At 41.9% G+C, this 25,403-nt stretch overlaps 1 protein-coding gene across 1 annotated transcript in view; it reads left to right on the top strand.

Moving 5' to 3' along the window:
- Window positions 1-25,197, top strand: part of Klp31E (kinesin-like protein 31E) — a 64,989-nt gene extending 39,792 nt beyond the window's left edge. Inside the window, exons 5-29 of the mRNA XM_076120454.1 lie at window positions 961-1,282; window positions 1,685-2,046; window positions 2,320-2,556; window positions 2,947-3,108; window positions 3,403-3,604; window positions 4,000-4,194; window positions 4,603-4,802; window positions 5,273-5,344; window positions 5,422-5,502; window positions 5,583-5,670; window positions 5,859-6,094; window positions 6,362-6,526; window positions 6,777-6,946; window positions 9,741-9,845; window positions 10,118-10,264; window positions 10,634-10,762; window positions 13,987-14,128; window positions 14,496-14,622; window positions 14,951-15,137; window positions 15,387-15,524; window positions 15,706-15,851; window positions 16,134-16,288; window positions 16,818-17,032; window positions 17,363-17,422; window positions 19,454-25,197. Of these exons, the coding sequence (XP_075976569.1) occupies window positions 961-1,282; window positions 1,685-2,046; window positions 2,320-2,556; window positions 2,947-3,108; window positions 3,403-3,604; window positions 4,000-4,194; window positions 4,603-4,802; window positions 5,273-5,344; window positions 5,422-5,502; window positions 5,583-5,670; window positions 5,859-6,094; window positions 6,362-6,526; window positions 6,777-6,946; window positions 9,741-9,845; window positions 10,118-10,264; window positions 10,634-10,762; window positions 13,987-14,128; window positions 14,496-14,622; window positions 14,951-15,137; window positions 15,387-15,524; window positions 15,706-15,851; window positions 16,134-16,288; window positions 16,818-17,032; window positions 17,363-17,405 (4,026 nt within the window). The 3' untranslated portion in view covers window positions 17,406-17,422; window positions 19,454-25,197. The remainder of the gene's footprint in view (window positions 1-960; window positions 1,283-1,684; window positions 2,047-2,319; window positions 2,557-2,946; window positions 3,109-3,402; window positions 3,605-3,999; window positions 4,195-4,602; window positions 4,803-5,272; window positions 5,345-5,421; window positions 5,503-5,582; window positions 5,671-5,858; window positions 6,095-6,361; window positions 6,527-6,776; window positions 6,947-9,740; window positions 9,846-10,117; window positions 10,265-10,633; window positions 10,763-13,986; window positions 14,129-14,495; window positions 14,623-14,950; window positions 15,138-15,386; window positions 15,525-15,705; window positions 15,852-16,133; window positions 16,289-16,817; window positions 17,033-17,362; window positions 17,423-19,453) is intronic.
- Window positions 25,198-25,403: the final 206 nt, after the last annotated feature.

The raw sequence follows: 25,403 nt of genomic DNA on the forward strand, positions 1-25,403 counted from the left end.
TTTGTTTCGCGTCGATGACGGAAACGAATGACTGTTTAAACACAAGTTACAAACTTGATTTATGAGGACGTACAGCTATAATACTAATATTTATTTTGACAGTAGCCGTTGCAACCAAACTGTCAAAATTTAGCACGACTTGGGAAATCTGAGAGCATACGTTTCATACTTTTTCGAATGTTTTAAAATGCCCACAAGCCGCCCTTAGCCACAAACTTGAATAAAAATATATAATGTTGATCTAAGCAGCAACTTCATTAAGTTAGGTATCACCAATAGCGTTCGAATACAGACTCGCAAAATGGCAAAAAAGTACCCACTTGTCTAAAATCACAATCTCTAATATTCCAACTGGGAACAAAAACTTAGAACAAGTTAGTACTATCTAATCGCGTCCATTCACTTGGCGCCGTCAAATCAGTGCCTCACTAACGAGACCAACTTCCCTGGGAAGCACTCGAGCGCGTTATCTTTACAAGCTAATAAATTAATTTATCAGCCACGTGGCCGTTTAATTACCAAGCAGATTATAGGATGGAAAACACGTCGTAAAGTAAATTGTCACAACACTCAGGCACTAATAAGATTAACTATATATACGTGGGTTTGTTCACGCTTATTCCCACGAGGGTAGTTGGATGAGGGAAAATCTTATACGGATTACGTGCTTCTTTTACTTTCGCTCTAAACAATACAAAGTTCCTCAATCATTCTCAATATTGTTCATTAATTTAGCTGTCTATAGCAGCAGTTGTAGCTACTTACTTGAACCTGTAGACGGAAGTTTTATCTAAAAATATCCTAGCTTCTGAGCTTGATGACGTAAAGTATTTTTTTTTAAACACAGTTGTATTAACCTTATTAGTGCTGACAGATCGTTGTTTCAAGCACCAGCGCCTCAGCATACAACAGGCCTAACTTCTTACAAAGAAATATTTCCTCAAAGACTTCTTGTTTCAGGGCGCCTTAAGGATAACAGAAGACGGCTGCGGCGGAGTACGTATAGTAGGGGCTTCAATGCGAGCAGTCCGTGGAGCAAGGGAAGCACTAGGAGCGTTGAGAGCTGGAGCCTTAGCCAGGACAACGGCCGCTACGAACATGAACTCATCGTCCTCGCGATCACACGCTGTATTCACTCTCCTTCTAAGACAGAGAAGATTAGCACCAGACCAAGACCCTGGTGACAAGGAAGCTGATTCAGAAGCTCCCGAGCAATATGAAACGTTGACAGCCAAGTTCCATTTCGTAGATCTGGCGGGGTCGGAGAGGTTAAAACGTACAGGTGAGTGACCTTTGTACTCAATTCTCAACTACTTAATTGGGGCAATTTTCTTTAAGCGTAGTCATAGTGTGTGCTGCAATTGTCATTGTGATTGTTCTAATTATCTGGGTTTTACCTCATTTGCATAACTAATAATGGTATGGTAATTATGGTCTAAGAAAGTTCCCCTTTTGTTTAACGTGGGGAATAAATTACGTATACCCTGTGCCCTGGGTGACGGGCAGGTTTATGTGGCCTCCAGTTAGAGGGCAGGCAGAAAGTGCCCCTGACACAACTGTGGGGTACATATCATTAAATAAAATCTAAGGGATTCAACGGATTTCTTATGCAAGCCGTGCTATTACTAATCAAATAAAGAAATAAGGTGCCTCAAAATCTTAACCATATATTTTTGTTTCACAGGAGCAACAGGCGAACGTGCAAAGGAAGGCATTTCAATTAATTGCGGACTATTAGCATTGGGCAACGTTATATCAGCATTGGGGGACAAATCTCGGAAAGTACTTCACGTTCCTTACAGAGACTCGAAATTAACACGATTACTTCAAGATTCACTAGGAGGGAATAGCAACACGGTCATGATAGCGTGCGTGTCTCCTAGTGATAGAGACTTTATGGAGACGCTGAACACGTTGAAGTACGCGAACAGAGCGAGGAACATCAAGAACAGGTGTGTTGTGAACCAAGATCTGACTTCGAGGACTATTCATCAGCTGAGGCAAGAGGTTGCGAGATTGCAATTGGAACTGGCTGAGTATAAACAGGTAAGTCAAGCACATTATTCCTATTTTACGATGGTATCATCACAAATTATTTTACGTCGGCGATCAAATCGACAATCTCGCGTTCGGCGACTAGATCCGACGGTACTTTGTATTTCGTCGCGTCGCCTCGCAATATGTCATCTACATCGGTCAAGAACACTGGATAACACAGTCTTAGCATTGACGAATGTGATCCAGACTTTTCTCCCGTCCACATATTACATTTATTTTAAAGTACATGAATTTAAAGACTAACTCATTATTTCTTCACAGGGTAAACGCATAGTATCAGAAAACGGCGAAGAAGGTTGGAGTGACGTGGTCCAGGAGAACGCAATCTTGACCGGCGAGGTAGAATCACTGAGACGCAGAGTGAAGGCGATGCAGGACACGATAGAGCAGCTGTCGGCTAGGAACAGTGAGCTGTTGTCTGAGAAGGCGCTAGGCAACTGGGCGCCGAAGGATGGCAGCCCTGATGCCAACGAGTGCTCGCTCACGTCACTTGTACAGGTAAAAACTAAAATCTAATTTTAATCGTACTTTAACTGCAATGACCATACCCGACGATGATTCGTGACTGGAGACTACTACAAGGTTTTTAAGAAGTTACTAAGAAGATCTTGGTAACCGGACGTTGATAAACTATAGCTATTGGATATTGGAAGATGTGTATTTTGGGTCAGCCCTAAAACAATCACACATAGCTTTAGTTCCCAGAAAAAATAAATTTTCCATACGAAATTTAGTTACAAAATTTGCTACTTTCGTAACCTACTCACAATTTTCTCAAATCATTCGCACCTTACTAATATTACTTGTTGTTGTAGAGGCACTTTTCAATTAAGCCTTTTGTCTGGTTTGTCATAAAAGTGGTCTAATATCCATCTCTTTTCGCCCCAGGGTTATGTAAGCGAGATAGAAGATCTGCGCGCTCAGCTAATGGAAGCCAACGCGTTGTACGAGGCGAGTAGACGACGCGAGCAGACCGTAGCAAGAACACGACACGACTCCGTACACGATCCGTCAGTTATTATTGATGATGCCAAACGAGAATTGTATAAGGTAAGTGATATGATTAACAACTATTGAAAGAGAACAACTAAGAGAGAATGACAAAACCAAGTAATCAGAATTGGTTTGGAAAAGATACAGTAACAGTTGTGCTTTTTGTACTTTAATATTTTGATGAATATTCAATGGGTGCAATACCCATGGTCTTATCCGTTTGTCCTACAGGCGGGACAACAAACTTAACTATTTCATTGGATATTCAATCCATGAAAATGTGAAAATGATTCTGCGAACGTTTTCTGACAATAGGAAGGTGCTTAATAAAGTTATTTTTTTAAAATACAGGAAAAAGAACTGCTAGCACGCAGTATGGGTGAGCTAGAATTCCAGCGCAAACTGAACATGAGCGAGAGCATGACGAGCGCGGTCGACGACCGGCCTATAGGAGAGAGGGAGAGGGCAGAGGGCGAGAGTGCTGAAGACTCGGAACCTTCTGATGGAGATGGAGAGCCTAGTGACTCGGAGGACGAAGACTCTGAGACTAAAGGTAAACTAGATCCCTCATAATGCAAATCAATGTTTGTACTGTAAACCTAATCCTTGCTACAAACATCCATAGAAAATAAATTAAACGAAACAATTATCAAAGACTCTTAATTCACTTTTTGTAAAAGAATAAATCAACATTCGTCTATCAAACACTGGCTTACTGATAAATCTAAGTATAAAGTTCGAAAGGTTTCTTTAACATTCATTCCTTCAGGTTTACTTTCCTATTTGCTCATGGATTATTCTGACAGTTAATTTTGATTAATTGGATAACTGTACAATAGATAATGAAGTGTAGAAAATTAAGTCATCTATGGACATTTAGCACACTTCCTCAAAAATTCAGCTATCCAATTTCCATATTACTCCAGTGTCAAATAATCTCTTGTACAGGTCAACGCGTGCTATCAGCGCAACTGGCGGCTCTGAGCGAGGACATCGACACGAAGGCTCGTCTGATCGAGCAGCTGGAACTGTCGCAGCGACGCCTGGCCGCGCTCCGGACACACTACGAACAGCGCCTTGATACGCTGCATCATCAGATCAAAGCTACTAACGATGAGAAGGATAAAGTACTGGCTTCGTTAGGTGAGGAGATTATTTATTATTCTATTGTTTTAAATGCTGTTAATTTGGAGTGATTTTGTAGTTTGAGCTATCAAATAAGGTTTTTTTTGATGCGACGAATTTAGAAACGAAAACTTTTTAGTTTGATATTTATTTGATATATGGCGTCATTTTCTGATACTACTGATGTAGTAACTGTAGTATTAAATGTTACACGCTAAGAAGGGTTCGAATTCTTTAAAAATTTTCTGTTTGAACTTGGTAATTCTTACTTTAACAGGGTACAGTTGAATATAAGTAAAAAGTTTGAATGACGGATTTAAGTACAACTATTTATAATGCCGTAAAACCGTACCTTTTCTATAATTTCTTTTTTTCATCCACTCTGCCTTGGCAGTCTTATTAATATCATAAATATTACTTGTCCAGCCACACAAGCATCCCCTCCAAGCGAGAAGCTGAAGCGCGTGAAGGACGAGTACGAGCGGCGCGTGGCGGGCATGTCGCGCGAGCTCAAGCGCCTGCAGGCGGCGCAGAAGGAGCACACGCGCCTGCAGCGCTCGCAGCAGCAGACCGCCGCGCAGATCAACACGCTGCGGGGAGAACTGCAGAATATGAAGCGGGATAAGGTCGGCTATTCAAACGATTACATACTAATACTAAAGACCGCCAGCGACTTCGTCTGCGTGGAAACCCTTCCCGAGTAAATCTCGATCCCTCGGGAACTCTGGGATAAAAAGTAGCTTTTGTTTTATTCTGGGTCTTCAGGTACCAAATTTCATCGTAATCGATTCAGTAAAAAAAAACAATCGTTAAACCGAGGAGTAATTCTCGTCATTGTTATGTCGAATTCTTTTAAAACAAAAGTTTTGAAAAATAGTTTGTTCCATGAATATCTTGTTTGTTATCTGCCAGTTTAAATTACATTTTAATCGGTTTTATAGCATTGAGATGACGTCTGTTATGTAAACGAGCGTATACGTGCGTGCACGTGCACGTACATGTACTCATGAGTACAAGAAAAAAACGTATAAGTATATAAAATGTTCATTTTGTGCTAGGTACGCAGGAATTTAAAGGTTTTGTTCTTTATTTGCAGGTAAAATTGGTTCAACGAATGCGTGAAGAGGCCAAACGTCATGCGCAAGCTGAAGCTGCGAGGGCTAAAGAAGTAAGTTTAGTAGATCCCGTATTAAAATTGTTTTTATCTTTTCTTCATTTGACTAACATTTGTATGTTTGTGTTTAGGTTGCCCAACTTCGTAAGGAATCTCGTAAGAACGCCAATTTGATAAGATCGTTAGAAGCTGAGACCAAGATGAAAGAAGCTGTAAGTAATAACAACTACATAGCAACGTAGATGATATTTAAATGTTTATACATTAAATTCATATTGGTTGGTGTTTGTAGGTATTAAGACGGAAACAAGAAGAGGTATCCTTGCTGCGGCGAGGGCATCGCGACAAGCTTAGCAGTAAAGCGGCTGGCAGGCTTCACGGTAATTACAAAACTATTCAAGTTTTAGGGTATTATAATTAAATCACCCTTTCCACATATATTGTGATATCAACAACATAAATTGTTAAAATTTATTTGAGTATTTCGTATTGGGTGTTGGATGAAATTCCCTCCAATTATGAGAATCGTCCCAAGGTGTTGTCCAATATGAAACTGTTGCTCCCATAGATCGTTCCCGCCCCCGGCGGCGCGGGCAGTACCGCGAGGCGTGGTCGCGGCTGGAGTGCTGGCTGTCGCGCTCCGTGGCGGCGCGCACCACGCTGGCCGAGCTGGAGGCGGCGCTGGAGCGCCTGCTGCGCCAGCGGGAGCGGGCCCGCGCGCCCGACGAGCCCGACGCGCACCACCTGCTGCGGTACCTGCGGGACGCCATAGCCGACACGCAGGCGCAGATCATGCAGATTGAGGTATTGTACCCATTCATTCTAATCAAAGTCATTTTTTACAGATGAATTGGTATACGTATACGCTAAAACTCTTACAGGATATGTTTGTGCGTAGGTATATATAGGTTCATGAAAATGTTTTGGCTAACTGTTGATTGCATATCATTTCGGCTTAATATGTTAAGTTTAAATTACATCGCATATTATAAGCCGTCCAATATCAGTTTTTCTTTTGATATCTATGTTATTTTATTTGTGACTACGAGTAAATGTATTTGGTCTTATTAGGAGGAGAACGATGAAAACGAACTACCACGTCTGCTAGACAACATCGAGGCGGCGGCTGCCGGTCGATACGCGCTAGAACGACTGACGACACTGGCGCTACAACACGCGCAGGACTCCGCCAGACATCTCAAGATGTTGGATGACACACGCGCCACGCTCAAAGAGGTATGACTTTCACTCATTTCGTATTTACCCATGAAAGTAAGGTAAGGTGTTATTCTCATATGACCACCTTAAAAAAACTTCTTATGTGTACTATTTTCGACTATTGGTGTGATGCATCAGTATCACTTTTAGGTGTTAACTTATTCAAAAGCTTCGACCTAGTTAAAATAAGGTGACAAAATGAAATAAGATTTTTCTAATTTTTTTTTAAGTAGTCCATTCTTCATTAGTATTTGTTCCCCGTGTACAGCTAGAAGAGAGCAGTGCCCGCACGGCGAGCGCACTCCGCGCTGCGGGCGACCACAACCTGAACGCGTGGAGCGCCGCCACGGCGCCCGCGCTGCAGGCGCTGCTGGCGCACGTGTCGTCCGGCACCTCCACGCGCTCCGTGTCGCCCGTCGACCCCTCGCTGCATCACAAGTGAGCGCTAACTAACGTAGTACTAACCCAGTACCGTACGTACTGCGCGCGGCGGGCGGCGGCGGCGACCACAACCTGAACGCGTGGAGCGCCGCCACGGCGCCCGCGCTGCAGGCGCTGCTGGCGCACGTGTCGTCCGGCACCTCCACGCGCTCCGTGTCGCCCGTCGACCCCTCGCTGCATCACAAGTGAGCGCTAACTAACGTAGTACTAACCCAGTACCGTACGTACTGCGCGCGGCGGGCGGCGGCGGCGACCACAACCTGAACGCGTGGAGCGCCGCCACGGCGCCCGCGCTGCAGGCGCTGCTGGCGCACGTGTCGTCCGGCACCTCCACGCGCTCCGTGTCGCCCGTCGACCCCTCGCTGCATCACAAGTGAGCGCTAACTAACGTAGTACTAACCCAGTACCGTACGTACTGCGCGCGGCGGGCGGCGGCGGCGACCACAACCTGAACGCGTGGAGCGCCGCCACGGCGCCCGCGCTGCAGGCGCTGCTGGCGCACGTGTCGTCCGGCACCTCCACGCGCTCCGTGTCGCCCGTCGACCCCTCGCTGCATCACAAGTGAGCGCTAACTAACGTAGTACTAACCCAGTACCGTACGTACTGCGCGCGGCGGGCGGCGGCGGCGACCACAACCTGAACGCGTGGAGCGCCGCCACGGCGCCCGCGCTGCAGGCGCTGCTGGCGCACGTGTCGTCCGGCACCTCCACGCGCTCCGTGTCGCCCGTCGACCCCTCGCTGCATCACAAGTGAGCGCTAACTAACGTAGTACTAACCCAGTACCGTACGTACTGCGCGCGGCGGGCGGCGGCGGCGACCACAACCTGAACGCGTGGAGCGCCGCCACGGCGCCCGCGCTGCAGGCGCTGCTGGCGCACGTGTCGTCCGGCACCTCCACGCGCTCCGTGTCGCCCGTCGACCCCTCGCTGCATCACAAGTGAGCGCTAACTAACGTAGTACTAACCCAGTACCGTACGTACTGCGCGCGGCGGGCGGCGGCGGCGACCACAACCTGAACGCGTGGAGCGCCGCCACGGCGCCCGCGCTGCAGGCGCTGCTGGCGCACGTGTCGTCCGGCACCTCCACGCGCTCCGTGTCGCCCGTCGACCCCTCGCTGCATCACAAGTGAGCGCTAACTAACGTAGTACTAACCCAGTACCGTACGTACTGCGCGCGGCGGGCGGCGGCGGCGACCACAACCTGAACGCGTGGAGCGCCGCCACGGCGCCCGCGCTGCAGGCGCTGCTGGCGCACGTGTCGTCCGGCACCTCCACGCGCTCCGTGTCGCCCGTCGACCCCTCGCTGCATCACAAGTGAGCGCTAACTAACGTAGTACTAACCCAGTACCGTACGTACTGCGCGCGGCGGGCGGCGGCGGCGACCACAACCTGAACGCGTGGAGCGCCGCCACGGCGCCCGCGCTGCAGGCGCTGCTGGCGCACGTGTCGTCCGGCACCTCCACGCGCTCCGTGTCGCCCGTCGACCCCTCGCTGCATCACAAGTGAGCGCTAACTAACGTAGTACTAACCCAGTACCGTACGTACTGCGCGCGGCGGGCGGCGGCGGCGACCACAACCTGAACGCGTGGAGCGCCGCCACGGCGCCCGCGCTGCAGGCGCTGCTGGCGCACGTGTCGTCCGGCACCTCCACGCGCTCCGTGTCGCCCGTCGACCCCTCGCTGCATCACAAGTGAGCGCTAACTAACGTAGTACTAACCCAGTACCGTACGTACTGCGCGCGGCGGGCGGCGGCGGCGACCACAACCTGAACGCGTGGAGCGCCGCCACGGCGCCCGCGCTGCAGGCGCTGCTGGCGCACGTGTCGTCCGGCACCTCCACGCGCTCCGTGTCGCCCGTCGACCCCTCGCTGCATCACAAGTGAGCGCTAACTAACGTAGTACTAACCCAGTACCGTACGTACTGCGCGCGGCGGGCGGCGGCGGCGACCACAACCTGAACGCGTGGAGCGCCGCCACGGCGCCCGCGCTGCAGGCGCTGCTGGCGCACGTGTCGTCCGGCACCTCCACGCGCTCCGTGTCGCCCGTCGACCCCTCGCTGCATCACAAGTGAGCGCTAACTAACGTAGTACTAACCCAGTACCGTACGTACTGCGCGCGGCGGGCGGCGGCGGCGACCACAACCTGAACGCGTGGAGCGCCGCCACGGCGCCCGCGCTGCAGGCGCTGCTGGCGCACGTGTCGTCCGGCACCTCCACGCGCTCCGTGTCGCCCGTCGACCCCTCGCTGCATCACAAGTGAGCGCTAACTAACGTAGTACTAACCCAGTACCGTACGTACTGCGCGCGGCGGGCGGCGGCGGCGACCACAACCTGAACGCGTGGAGCGCCGCCACGGCGCCCGCGCTGCAGGCGCTGCTGGCGCACGTGTCGTCCGGCACCTCCACGCGCTCCGTGTCGCCCGTCGACCCCTCGCTGCATCACAAGTGAGCGCTAACTAACGTAGTACTAACCCAGTACCGTACGTACTGCGCGCGGCGGGCGGCGGCGGCGACCACAACCTGAACGCGTGGAGCGCCTCAACTGGGACTCAACTTCCTTTTTTAACCCTAAAAACCTTCGACTGAGTAGAAATGCTTGTTTACCTATGTATTTTTCTTAATGTCTCCCTCATGACTGTTCGTAATAACATACATTTTCGTATACATGTGTCAATTTGATCGAACAGCTTGTCTCATGTTTGATGATCTCCAGATGTGCCTAGACTATAGTAAAAGAGCCATTCAAATTACTTTCCTAAAGCAAACTACTTAAAGGTTATTACTTTGTTTCACAGTGCAATGCTCGAATCGCGTCCACCAAACGGTATCAGAGAATCGAATACAGCGCCCGCCTCGCCGCCTGACGACAACGTTAACAATTCACCTTTCCAACGAAACACGTAAGTATTTCATTTAAAACAACTAAGTTTTTATTTACAGTATTTTCGCCTTAAGTAGAGTCTTAAGGCGAAAATACTGTAAATGAAATTAAGTTGTTGTGTGTGACATGCTTTATTATTTATTTTGTAATCAGAGGATTACTTATAACAAATAATAAAGCATGTCCTGTGTTATAACCTAAAGTATAGGCAGCTATACTTTAGGTTATAATACAGATCATGATATGAAAAAACATAAAGCGGGGTTTCATTAACAATGTATTGTATCGTAGTGGTCGTCGCGGTTCCGTTCGTCTCCGCGACCTGGGCGTGTACGGGCGCGAAGACAACAACGACCCGATGACTCAGTCCATGATAGAGCCCACATCACCTCGCCCTATTCCGTTGAGTCGTGTGCCTAGCGCTCCTGGCAGCCTCAGGTAATATACCTAGTTTAATTTAAATTTCAAAAAATATGCTATAGTTAAGTAATTCTATTTTTTCCAGTTTTATTTGACAAATTATAAATAACTGCTTGGCGCAGCTGAAAAACTTTGTGCTTTGATTATAATAATATGTCTTTACATATCGTTTATTATAATGCCAGTCATGTCATTGTAATAAAACTTGGTTCAGCACTCGATTTATACATAGTGCAGTTACCAAAAACTACTTTAACATTATTTTAATAGTGGATATAAGTTTTATAACAAAATAATCAACTGATCTTTTACACTCATATATAAAAGTCTGTATTTATTAAATGACTACAAATTGTACATGTATATAATCTAAATTGAAATATGCAGAGGTCTGCAACCATTGAACGTGACTAGTGGTGTGTTATCATCGCCCGTGGCAGTCCGCCGCCCGCCGCCGCCGCCCGAGAGCCCGCGTCCCCCGCGCAGACACCACAACTTGGCCAAACCTGCCTCCTTGTACGTATACACGTTATTTTATATCTCTTCACTATTATTTAATGCTGAATGATATCGAAAAAGTTACCCGCTCCTAGTAAATGGGTAGAACAGATTTTATAAAAAAAAAAGTCCTTCTGCAAACTAAATTCCGATTACACAGATTTAGTTTGGGCCGATGTTTCCATCGTCAGATATTTCTTTATGAATATTTTGATATATGCCGACGGAAAATTAATTAAAAAGTGTCAAAACAAAAAGTATTTTTAATAAAAAAATATCTTTTATAATAATTCGCCTTTCACCAAACTGTTAGTAAATTATTGATATTTTCGATATATTCAGCATTTTATTTATTTTTCACTGTAAAAAGTCACTATGTGTGCACTTGAAACAATACTTCAATACTTTCACACAATTTAATCTATGGATTTCCTAAACGATCTTACTATCTTACACTTTAATAAACGTGTGTAAAGTATCGCTTGTGTAGTTAGTACATCTGTCTCTGTCAGTCTGGTTGGTGAGTGATATCGCCGTCCCTTTCTGCATGGTACACTGCTTGGGTATATGTGCTACAGTGTAGAGGTGTGAGGTAGTACGAGTAGTTAGTACTGGGACTTGTGTATTATATGTTTGTAGATATAAGTACTTTTTATACCACGTATCATTGTGTGTGCTACGATGAATATTTCCCTATTATAGTATTAATACTTGTCGTAGAAACTTAATAGTAAAATTCTTACAGAAATTATCTCTTTTCCTCTTCACAATAGAATGAAGTTATATACTTCTATATTCTGGTTCGTAGAATAGTTTTCTCTCTATAATATGTATTGGCATATACAATGATACGTGGTTGGTAAGGGCGAGGTGGGTTAGCGGGCTGACGCGTATATTTTTCCAGCCTGCTGACTGAGCTCTCCATAGTCGAGGACTGACGTCACAACAAGATGGCCGCCACAAAGTTACTGTCTCTAACAACACGACGTCGCTGCATGCTTTTATTTATTGCTTTCTACGTTTAACCGCGGATATATTATAGTCAATGTTAAAGCACGCTTGTATTATGCGCGCACGTTAACTGCGTGCGATAATACGTACGCATGAAAATGTATATGATTTTATATTGAATATTAAGAAATTAATATATTATTAAGTTTATTGTAATATGAAATGTTTAAGTATTCTACATACTAAAATACGGGTATCAAACCAAAATAAATCCAAAGACGCTTGATACCGCAAATTTTGACAATACAATCTTAAATTGTGATATTCTTGTTTATGGACTAATTTTGTATCGAATTGGATAATTTAGGTGAATATGCATTTTGTAAAACTTGTAAAGTATGATTAATATCACTAATACAACGAGAATTATTTAGCTTATGCCTGCGTTACATGTCGGGAGACTTTTCTTCTTAGAAATCTTTGACAAAAGTTTATTTTTTTTACTTATTCCAACACTAATAATATCAATGATTATAGTCATCATATTTACCTTTTAAAAAAAATATTATTAATAATATAATAAAAGATAACAAACATAGGTGGATTTTTTTTTGCAAATGCATTTTTGAACAGTAGTTTTCAGACTTTAGTAGGCAGGCTTAATGCATTTTACTGTATTATAAAGTTAGTTATTAAGCTTAGGTCACAAGTGTAAAGTAAGCTTTAACATCAATCTAATGTGTACTAAGTATGTGTATATTATAGTAGTCGTACAATAAATAGTTGCAATACAGCTTGTGTTTTGTTATACCGGCATGATGCACCCACGCTACCAATACTACCATCGAAAATATCTGTGGAGAGTCACAAATAGTCACAATGTAGAATTGTAGGATATTTCTAGGCCTAGTAAGGAACTTTATAGAGGCATTTTTTCATCTATTCTTGCAAATCGTATTTCTGACTCGTTTAAAATTGAACTTCCTGCTTTTAATTCGTATGCCGCTTATAACAGACTAGCTGACCCGCGCAACTTCACTTGCGTCACTTAGGAGAGAATGGGTCATAATTTTCCCCGTTTTTGTAACATTTTTTATTGTTACTCTGCTCTTATTGGTCGCAGCGTAATTTTTCAAATCGGACCAGTAGTTCTTGAGATTAGCGCGTTCAAACAAACAAACAAACTCTTCAGCTTTATAATATTAGTATAGATGACATTTGCTTATACCATTTGTAGTATGGGCAAAAAGGGAAATAAGTTATCATCTAAAATGTGCCACAGATATATTCGATGGTTTTTATATTATTACTGTATAATGCTGCATGAACGCTTTATAAAGTACTGCAAGCGACGATTTGAAATTGGTGACATGAAATACTACCAAAATATATGAAAGTTACAAGAAGTAGATGATAAAGAAAGTATGTTATTGGTCTCGATCTAATTTTGTATTAAACTAATTTTCTTTTCGAATGTTAATATTTGTCTAAATAAAAATGAGTTAATGTTTTATTTCCAATAGTAACAAAAGGGGGAACTCTCTTTGGATACACAAAATAATGATCTTATTATGCATTTATTCTTACTTAAGAAAGTACCTAGTGATGATTGCTATGCAATTTTTAGATGTCGTATTCGAGGGATTGTTTCCATTACAACAGCTGAAGCAACAAACTTTAAATTAGTAATTTTACATTAAATTTTCTTTTATTGTCGGAATATTGTCTCAATATTTAGTGGATAAAAGTTGATGTAATGAAACAATCCAATATAAAAGTTTGCTGTTCTGAGTGTTGTATTTAGTTTGCATCACGTGTTACTGTACAAAATCCTGCATTTCACTTGTGAAACACAATAATTTATCAAGTAATTAACCAAGAAGTGACGAAATCAAGAATAATTCAAATATTTGTTCTCCAATGAAGTTAAAATAAAGAAACTGTAAGTATAGATATTTGTTTAGCGCTCAATGTTCACATGAATCAACCATAATCATGGAATGAGCCGCCATTGTGATCCATACAACTCATTTATGTACGTCTAGTAATCATTTTGTTTGTCTTAAAACTGCTAAAATATCAAATCATCATTTTACTAGAGAATTGAAGACTCTAAAATATATTAATCATGGGTGTAAATAAAGTAACAAATATTTCACAAATTCACACGTGCCTTAACCGAGTGATGTGCTTCCTAACCGTCACGCTGACGTGCACGGCACAATCACGGCTGTAAAACATGATGTCGTGACGTATCGTGACGTGACGTGCTAACGCTGGTACTAACGCAGAGAGACGTCGGCGGGGTCGAACACGCCGCCCGCGTCGCCGGGCGCCACGCGGCGGGCGCGCGACGACGACGTGTTTCTGCGACTCGCCGGCGCCGGCACTGATAGTACGCCGCAGGGGGTTGTCAAGGAAATCGCATTAAAGGTAATTTGTTACAAATTATTTTAGCTTACTTTTCCAATACTATTAAATCGTTATTCAAATACTGAGAAAATCACTACACTTTTTGCGCCAGTAGGTAGTCAATGTATAATAATTATTGTGTTTTCAAAATCTTGAATTGGAATGTAAAAACTAATTATTCCTTTATCCAATACGAATAATATGCGAATGATAGTGACGCTGACCTAACGAGGATGTGCACTACTCTTCTAAATCTCTTGTTTTTTATTATTATACTTCCTAGTCGTAGCCTGCAGTTAAAATAAGACACAAAAAGATATTTGACGCGTGCTACAGTTACAGAAATGTCTTTTCTGTATCTCGTAACTAATGTGTATGTTATGTTCAGCGTGTGAGTGGCAGCGGCGGCAACAACACGGGCGTGTGGCTGCAGTGTACGCACGTGGCGGAGGGACACGCCGGCGCCGCGCTCGCACTCGCCGCCACTAATGACATGCTGTACAGTGGCGGAGTCGGTGAGATATACTACATTACTTACCAATCTATCTATTGCTATCGATTGTGAACAAATAAAAAAATATCTGTAGCACAATTCTCTACAGTCGGTGCTATCGAGTATCGAGAGTTTGACATTTGAAAATATACTGCCAAAATAGTTCTTACGGAGCCCGGTAGAGGCGCTGAGCAGATTTTCGCCTGAATATTTGCAATAGCTACCCGCTTGTCACTATTCGATATTAATAGAGAATCAAGCTAATAAGAATTTGAAGAGCTTCGATTTGATTAAAATAATCGAACAATGGTATTGTCAATCTATTATTTGTAAATTGTTGTATGTGTTAGACCGCACGGTGCGCGGCTGGGACTTCACGGCGGGCGCGGAGGCGTGGCGCGGCTGGTGCGGGGGCGGCGTGGGCGCGCTGGCGGCGGGCGACAAGGACGGCCGCGGCGAGCGCCTCGTGCTGGCCGCCGCCGGCGCTGCCGTCCGGCTCTTCGACACGCGCTCGCGCACTCCCGTCACCACGCTCTGGTAACACACACACCTCACTTCTAAATGTTTCAACGCGTTACACAAAATCTACCCACGATTTTTATTAATCCAAATCAAATTTAGTTTTCCCTTTGTAGAATTATTAAACTGTCCTTTATACTCTTAAACAAGTTTATTTGTGTAATTGTGTATATTTATTTCTTTCTGTTAAATATTACCGAACGTATGTGGTAAATCAGTTTCATGAAGATGCTATTTGTAGTCTCATAATATTGTTTCTACCTATAGGTCGTCCGGCGCAACAGGCCCTTGTCCGACGACTCGTGGTATAGGCGGTGAAGTTGCCGTCACAGCACTCGCACTTGCGCAGTCACACCGATTGTACACCGCTGCAGGAGATAAACTGCGTTTATGGGATCTACGCATGTAAGAAGCACTTCGCTGATTTCGAAAATACATTTTTCCATAAAATTACAAAATTCCCCGTAGAAACAGACGGTCCTTTTTCTAACCCTAATTGAAATATGCTTTTTTTCCATTAGCAAATATTAGAAAAAGATAATCGTTATTTATACTGACTGTAATAACATAAATGTTTTGTTTATAGGATGGAATGCGTGTGCAAGTTGTGGACGGGCCACGCGGCGGCTGTGATGTGCTTGGCACTAGGAAGTGCGCCTCAAGGAGATCTCGTTGCTACCGGCTCTAAAGACCACTATGTCAGAACAATAGACATGCAACCACAGGATAATGGTAACCACTTTACTTTATACATTTATAATTATTATTATAGACGTTTTAACATCGTATTTTTGATGAAACTTTGTTTGTATATTTTATTTCTCGTAAAATTGCAACGTATACATGTGTGCACGTATACGATCGCGTACATTCCTTTAAACATATTAATATATCTCGACAGGTCCTCGCATGGTTCACTTGTGCCCGTTTTTAATTATTCCTCTTTGTCTACAGTTGATTTTATACTTTCATATTAAATTTCAAGGTAAATAACGTAAAGTTTTCCAATGACAGGTAGTTGGGAAGCCACTAACCGCTGGCTGCTAGAGCCGCCGCACTACGACGGAGTACAAGCGCTGGCACTGAGTGACGACGACGGCGCGCTGTACAGTGCCTCGAGGGACACCAGCCTCAAGCGGTGGAGCTTGACTGATCATACGCTTACACATGTATGTATGACATATGCTATAAGCTTACGGCAGTCTCGTTGGTCTTAAATATTTTATGATAATGACCATTTTTTATCGGTTCTTGGGTTCTGTTGTTTGTTTATATACATACTATATATCTATACTAATATTATAAAGCTGAAGAGTTTGTTTGTTTGTTTGTTTGTTTGTTTGAACGCGCTAATCTCAGGAACTACTGGTCCGATTTGAAAAATTCTTTAAGTGTTAGATAGTCCATTTATCGAGGAAGGTTATAGGCTATATATCATCACGCTACTACTCATAGGAGCAGAGTACCAGTGAAAAATGTTACAAAAACGGGGAAAATTTTGACCCATTCTCCTTACGTGACGCAAGCGAAGTTGCGCGGGTCAGCTAGTTGTAAATATCTATGAAATTCGAGATTTATCTAATTTATAAGTATAACTTACGACAACCTCTAAGTCGTACTACGTAATATGTTTTTGGGTGCATAGGTGATTATGAACCGAATCAGTTACGGTTTTATGATTGTATGTTGTTTGCGCAGGGCGTGATGAACGCCCACAAGGGCTGGGTGACGGGCGTGTGCGTGCTGGGCGCGGGCGCGGGCAGCCTGGTGGCGAGCTGCGGGCGCGACTCTGCGCTGCGCGTGTGGAGCAGCTCGCTGCGGGCCGCCGCCGCGCCCGCCGCGCTGCCCGACCTGCCGCACGCGCTGCGGGCACACCCGCAGGCCCAGCTGCGGGCGCTCTACACCGCCGGGAAGTACGTACTCACTCATATATTTACTAAATACGTTTCCTTCCACGAACCTCTACGACATCACGCTGAGATTGATCGTTTTCCTTTTTTGGTTCTCTATTTAATCGTTAACTTTCTCTAATCACCGTGACCGAGTGACGAACAAACAAGTCGAGACCCTATTCTTTCACAACAACTTTTTATGAAATAGTCTAATCAAGGAACTAATCAGCTTATTCGTCAACCCAGTGTCAAAAGAGCCACTCTTGTTTAATAGTTCCTTAAGAATACATTGAAAGATATAAGGGTCGAGTTGTTAGGTATGATATGAGATGTAACGTGAGTGTGTTGCAGCGGCGGCGAAGTGCGTTCGTGGCGGATCACCGTGGAGCAGTGAGCGGCCCGTGCTCTCAGGTGCTTACGTACTTACACCCCACCCCACACGCTCGGCGGAACAACGGATCCAGGGCTTTTTATTATAACAACTACTATTTATGTTTATACAAGTATTAGAATTGTCTGCTTGAATTATCAACGCTCCATGATAAAATTATCCTCAGGGTGTTAAAAATTATCTTTTCAGACAGTTAGAAAAGTACAACGAGGTTTAAGACTGCCTGATGACTTGCAAGTCACAGGACCTCATAATGAGAACGATGATGTACGATTTGTCTTCAGTAATATATTACTACTGAAACTGTTTAGATACCGATGTCCGATTGATTTTCAAGAAAAGAAGCTTAACTTAAGTGTATGTAACTTAAATATGCAAAGGCTTCAAGTTGGAGTAATTCCTCACACCCCCTGGATCCGCCGACGCCGAGTCCTGCAATAGCTTTAGATGTCGCATTAACTAACAAACGCTAAGTACCTATCAAGTCATCATTTTGCTACACCCTGTAGAGGGCCGGCAAATAAATATGTTGGTTTTATTTCGTATGTAAATACAGCATCATCATTGCAAAACTAAACATCATATTTTGAAACACATCGAAATACCGTACCTAATATAATAATAATCTTTCATTTATATGGATAATAAATCATCCCCACAAAATAAATATAGTTGATAACTATATACCATTCATACGTAAACAACCTTTTACGTACATACACGTATACGCACACACACACAACAAGTACACGTACACGTCCACGCACACACATACACGTACACACAGGAGTACGCTTGCGCACGCCGCCGCCGCTTCACTGTCACTCCACACTACAGGCAGAACCGCGCGCTTCTATTACTTATGTACCACTCACTTATGTGTGCCTTTATACATGCTTTTCTAACTCTCCGAAAATCTATATATTTTCTTCTAAGCCTTTTCTTATTGTCGAAACCAAACAAAAATTAATTTGTTTTATATGATAGCTCTATCCTACTAATCCCGTAACGGGACAACTGACACTGTTTTGTCACATTTGGTCTGTAACTGGATAACTCAATGAGACTAGTGGAATAGATCCGATTATATTCCCAAAAGACTTTCTATTTATAAAATTGCGTAAGTTACTAAGTACAGCTTCTTCCATATCAAATAAGTAAATCAAATCGAGACGTTTTTCGTTCTGACGAATTTTATCTGTCAGAATGTCAGATTTTCCTCGAATTATGACAAAATTTTTAACGTTGGAAAAACATCTCCATGAAAATCATATATAAAGGTAAAAGGTAAGAGTGTGTTATCGATGTTTTTCCTGTGAGTGTATACTTCCAGCCTATTTTGAAAATGTAACTAATTCTAGCTTAAGTTTATTTACTAACCCATCGACCATTTGGTTAAGTATTTGTAGTCAAATAGTCACTAACCGATTGGCTTTTGATGTTGTATGTAGTTTTCATTTAACCCTGTACTATCATCATTTGTTTAACCGTAAGATTAAGCCAATATTTCTATCCCTTTTCGTCTTAATTAGTTAGAAGAAGACAGAAAACCTACAGTTCTTTTAAACATTTAGATATTAACCCGAAATATTAAGATGTTTCAACTTGTAGAAATACTTTAGATATTTCCCTTGTAGTCATGTAGTTCTCCATTTCCTTTTTTTCTATCTGTTGTCGTCCAAGCTCTTCGCCAGATTGTGCTAGTATTATTGATAGGTAAAGGCTTGAAGTGCACGTGTTTTATTGGTTTGGACACAAACACATGTCAACTGCACAAATTGCACATGAGAACTTTCACAAAAATCTAAATTTTGGGAAATTTTAAATCATACTGATTTCTATTAGTTTTCAAATTTAACAGTTCGGTACAGCTGTATAGTTTCAAGTTTGTTTAATGTGAAAATTCGCAAAAAATACTGATGCAGAAAATAATTATCTAAGGGTTTGTACCTTACCTAAATCTCACGAATCCTTATAAAAATGTTATATAAAACCGGCACCCATCGAAATATAAAATTAGTATTGAATCTAACTGTATAATGATATTCCAGTGACGGTCGTATACGCTGTTTCCGCTTACGCAACAGAAGATGACCCACGAGCGCGTGCTCGAGCCCGAGCACGCCGCCCGTCGCCCGCAAGCTGCACGCAGCCGCCACGCGGCCGCAGCAGTCGGCCAGCACGCCCGCCTCCCCGCGCCGCGCCTGGCGGTGACCGGGACCACAGCGCCCGGTGGACACGCAGCTTTGTTTGCTTTATGGACTGTGTTGCTAGTTTATCGTGAATCTTTTTGAATACATGTATAGAGACGCTATAAATAAATAATTATAATAATATCAAAATCATGACAATCTTCTATCTTTAAATTGTATTTTAGAAGAATTAAGCGTTTCTATAAATGTGCTCGGTGAGTGTCGAAGTAAGGTCGATCGAACGAATATTATACTTTTATCGTAAGTTTAAGACCAAGTGTGGTAGAATGAGTTAGGAACAATGTTATCGTAGCGGGTGTTCATCGCCCGGAGTAGAGTAGTATCGCGGATACATTTTCAATTGAAAATGTTAGTACGATTGAAGTTTAACCTTCGAAAAAATATTGATCTCGAAAAAGACAATCATAATATTTCAATTTGCTGTTATAGCGCTAATTAGTGGGTGACAAATGTATGAAATTATGTCAACTGTATTCTAATAATTCACAAGCAATATACTTTGTAAGAGTTGCCCGGGGCCTCATAATAATTAAAGGTAACTACTCAGTACCGCTCTGGGTCCTTTATAATAACTTTTTATAAGTGTTGGATAAATTTTCAACGTACCTGGACGAATTCCGTCAAAACAACTCCTTTCATCGAAGACAATAGACATTCCAATAAGATAAGTCTAACTTACAAGCTAATATTAAGAAATGTAGGTACCTCACACAATTGACAATCTAGGCCTAACAGTTACGAGTAGTTAGGAATATAATAATGTTTAATATCACTCAACTTATGCAATTATTGTGAAATTAATCTTAGGATATAGATCGTAAAGACAAAAGTAGATTCACTATATCGTGTAGTTTTCATATTCGCCGCAAGGCGTTTGTGGCGCTAGTGTCTTGGGAAGTCAACTTGCTATATTTTATACCGTAGCTTATAAAAATGCAGCTTTAAGGATACAACTTGTTTAATCAAAAAGACTATCACAGCCTTTATAAAGTAAATTGATGAAATTTAAAACAATGTCACAAATTATTTTCATAATGTGGTGTCTCGCGATACTAGCGCCACTTTAGACCAATGAACAAAAGACGAGTGTTGTGTAACCGTGACAGTATACCGCTAGAAATGGCCTTCATTATCATAATAAGTTTACCGAATTTATTTCAAGGGATATGTAGTTAAATGTCATTTTAAATTACGGACCAAACTACTAAAAATGTTAAAAATTTTCAACTATTGTTTTCTCGCATCTTGTCTTTTTCCTCAGCTTTCTATTCTACTTAGGTATACAAATCACTTCTTTCCTTACTAATGCTAGTTTTACAGCTCATGGTAAATGTTGGTTAACCTATCCAATAGATAAAGTGGAGGCAGAAGTAACAAGAAATTTCCACTCGATTAGCCTACAACGCTGCAACGACGCCCGTTAGAAGCGTTGTTCAGATTTTCGTACAAAATTTCTCGATAGCTAGCCGGTTGCCGGTGGTAAAGAATCGAGCTACTTTTCTCATTCATTTGCTGTCACTTTACCTCACTTTACCGAAGGGATAAGTTTTCTGACAGTTTACTTTTCATAAACACTGAAACTAGCTCTTAGTCTTTCAAAAATTAAATTCACATTTCACTACATACACCTTTCAGTATACTAAATCATAAACCTACGGCCTTAGCTTAGCTAATTGAATCCTGTGATTATTTAACGTGTACCTATACGTTTAGTAGTGTGTAGATATCGCCAATGATACGTCATTTAGAAGCCAACGCATTTTGCCAAATTGTACGCACAATACCCGGCCAACGTATCAAAGCCAATTTTATTTAGCCAAATTCCCAAATAGAACTGACTTTGCACTCTTTTGTACCACAATTGACTAATTCTATTTACATTGAACAACCCCTTTTTTTAATTCGTCATATGGTTAGTGGTGAATCTAGTGTCAAAGGCCTTTGACGTGGCTTAACGACTGTAATCTTAATAGACAACAATTAACGTGCCCTCCGAAGCTCGGAGACGCTCAGTTGAAATACCACTATGCAGTCGCCTATCTATGGAATGACTGCTGCTTAACCCACAGATTGTTTATCGACCGGTGAGAACAACTGGCTATGAGTGTCTCAAACATGAAAACAACATGACTGACCTCAATCATGAAGACATTATTTACTCGATGTTGAGTGTAAATAGAGTTAAAGTTACTTCACAGTCCCTGTGCGTAAATTTTCTTAACATTTTTACCTTTAGACAACCGTTTATGAGCGCTAGACGTGACTGGTTCTCTCACTGACTATGTACTGGCTATAAACATAACATAAACTCCTTTGCAAAAAAAACGGGCGGGTTTGATTTTTTAACATTATTGGTAATAATTTAGTTCTTCAGAGGTTTTAATAGCCAAACTATGTTACTGGCACTTAATAAAGAGTCTGGGTATGAAAAAAAGTTCATTCCAAATTCAAAACTTTTGTTTTTTAAATTATTAATCCCTTTTTCATTTTGTGACACTTTTCGCGGGTTTGCGGTTAAAAGGTTATCAAGCAACTAAAAGTAACTTTTCGTTATTTTTAGTACAACAATTTATGTTTATCGCATAATTCTGCCTTATTGTGACTTAAAACAGATATCTTTGTGTCTATCGTAATGGCAGAAAAAGCAATAAGAGCTAGTAAAATTATAGCGCTGCTGGAAGAGGGGTGTAGCCAATGTTACGTCTCACAGCGGTTAAACGTGAGTCGTTCAACGGTACAAAGAACCTGGACTCGATACCAAGAGACAGGTTCCGTTCAGAGAAGGCAAGGTTCTGGGAGAAAACGTTGCACACAGCCGCGAGACGATCGCTTTTTAGTGACTCAGGCGCTGAGGAACCGCAAATGCAGTTACATAGACCTCAAAAGAAACCTTGAAGAGGTACGAGGAGCACAAGTTAGCCTATGGACTGTGAGGAGAAGACTTTTAGCTGCTGATATACGTAGTCGACGACCAGCGCGGGCCCCCAAGTTACTCCGTGAGCACCGGATTGCGCGGTTGAGGTTCGCTAGAAATTGCCTATCTTGGACACCAGGTAACTGGAGTAGCGTACTCTTCTCCGATGAGGCTCGAATTTGTCTGCATGGTGAGGACCGACGTCGGCGAGTGTTACGAAGACCAGGGGAACGCTATGCCGATGTGTGTTTTGAAGAAATCACCCCTTATGGTGGAGGGTCCGTTATGTTTTGGGCGGGCGTAACTTCCAACTATCGTACCGAGATAGTATTCATAGAAAATGGCTCACTAAATGCGCATAGGTACATAACAGAAATCCTTTCTCAAAATGCACAACCCGCACTGACTGTAATTGGTGAAGATGCCATTTACATGGACGATAATGCTCGGGCCCACCGTTCTGGCGACGTAGATGCTTATATGCAAGAGGTCGGTATTCGTCGTTTGGATTGGCCAGCGCGGAGCCCCGACCTTAACCCCATTGAGCACGTTTGGGACCTCCTAAAAAGGCGAGTACGATCTGTTCAACCACCTCCACAAAACATCAGAGAGCTTAAACGTGTAATCTCGACTGAGTGGGAACACATTCCACAGGACACCATCAAAAGCCTGGTGGGAAGCATGCCAAGACGATTACATGCCGTAATCGCTGCAAGAGGAGGTCATACTCGTTATTAATTTTTATTTTTTAATGTCTCTTTTATTAAAATACCATAAAATACTCGTAGTCTTAATTTCATTATACCCATAAAAATGTCCATTTTAACACGGCTCTCTGTTTACATTGACTAAAACACCGATACCAGGATAAAAGTGTTAAAAAACTAGATTCTCATTGATAATAAGAAATTTCTAGTCATCCAAGCTAATGACATACTAAAAATATAATAATATTTACCCATAGAAAAGCTAAGGTAAAGTGTGTGTGTAAGGTGCCCGTTTTTTTTGCAAAGGAGTGTATAATCGAATCACAGCTTAGAACATAATTATAAGTATCACTTTAATTTAAAGTAAGTGCATAGCTTGTGGAGATGCCAGTCTTACACAAATTAACTATAGACGGACAACTTAATAGACAGCTTTGACATCCACTATTTATCTAGATAATAATTCGGTGTCGTTCCAAATTAAGCTAGCTATATCAAACAGGCCACCGTCAGCTACGTAGAATAGGTCACTGACGCTCTATATTCTACATTTTTTATACCTTTTCCATCCTTGCATACAAGGCTCTGTACTAAGTTGTCAGACTATAATAGAATAGAAGTCTCCACTACTGTTACTAGAACTGATACATCAATTATGATATGTCTGTGATTAATCGAATAATTAATTATATTTTTGTACATTCCTGTGCTACGGGTAGACATAGCGACGTCGTAACCATGTAATCACATTATATATTAGTCAAATAGGTAACTGTCAAATTATGTAGGAGTAAATTTATACGACTATAATGTACTAATGTCCAAATAAATGTTTAACTTTAGCGTAAGCACGAAGGGCTATGAACATTTTTAAATAATCTTTATTTACAATAGTTGGTTTGTTTTGTGTTGTCTCTCCCCAATGCGTATTTCAGTATTAATATTTTATAGGCAGCTGCCTTATGTATTTTAAGTGCTAGTGTTTATATAGAATCACAAATATATTATACATTATTTGGGTTAAGTAAGAATCGAATGCAGATAATGGAACGCTTGCGAGGCTATGATAAATGCTGGGAGCTTTATTAACAATACAAAGATATATAACTATGTTATAACTGTATAGTATAACGTGTAATGCCTTAACAGAACGTTTAGATATTGCAATAAATAATGAAGTTTATTATAAACCGCATTCGATGCACTGGTACAGCCAGACTTTATCAAATTATGAACGCAATTTTTGGCCTACGAATTATACGAAAAATAAATCGGTTTTGTTACAGTCCGATTGTAAAAATAATTTCACATATCAAAAGTTACTTTCAAGGAATTTTGAGGAGAAATTGACAAATTATGATATAAATTAATTAAATGTGTATGTTTTAAGTGTGCGGTGAAGCCTAGCAGCTAGTCATGTAGTGTAGCGCGCGTCTCGATGTAATATGTCAATGTGTCTCATTTTACAACGAGTATTAGGTATTATATTTAGGCTTCCTGTTTTCCTACGATGACGTCGGTGTCACGAACGAATACACGATTGCACGTATACGGTAGATTATTCTATATGATACGCAACCGACGGTGAACTCGATCTACTTGACCGATTCAACGCGACAAGAAGGAAAGCCTTAGAAAATTCTTTTAAAATTATATTTGAAATTATAAACATGATGATTTACTACAATAAAGTTAGGTAATTTTATTTTAAAGAGATTAAAATGTAAATGAAATGCATTGACATGATACTTACTCTTAGATCGTATTATTCGTATGTTACTATTGCATCAGGGAGTTAATAATTATATGAGATTATTCAATGAATTATAATTTGTGTTCTCAATTTGTTTGTATTGGATTGTTTTAGTATTTTTAGGGAATGATATTAGTATTTTATGATTTTTATAATAATTTAATCACTATGGATGAGATGTTTATTAAATAAAATTATACAATACTAACTATGGATTTTCATTTACTTATACTCCAAGTAATTCAGATTGGTGATAGACTATATGTCCCTTTCATTCTGGGAGTCGAATACAATAGTGAATCAGTAATCATATTTTTTTTCACGAGTAAAATTACATACATACACAAAATATCACGCATTTTCCCCGAAGGGCTAGGCATTGACCAAAGAATGCCACTCGGTACGATCCTTACA

This window comes from Anticarsia gemmatalis, chromosome 1 (genome assembly GCF_050436995.1).
Source record: "Anticarsia gemmatalis isolate Benzon Research Colony breed Stoneville strain chromosome 1, ilAntGemm2 primary, whole genome shotgun sequence".
NCBI classification, from domain to species: Eukaryota; Metazoa; Arthropoda; class Insecta; order Lepidoptera; family Erebidae; genus Anticarsia; species Anticarsia gemmatalis.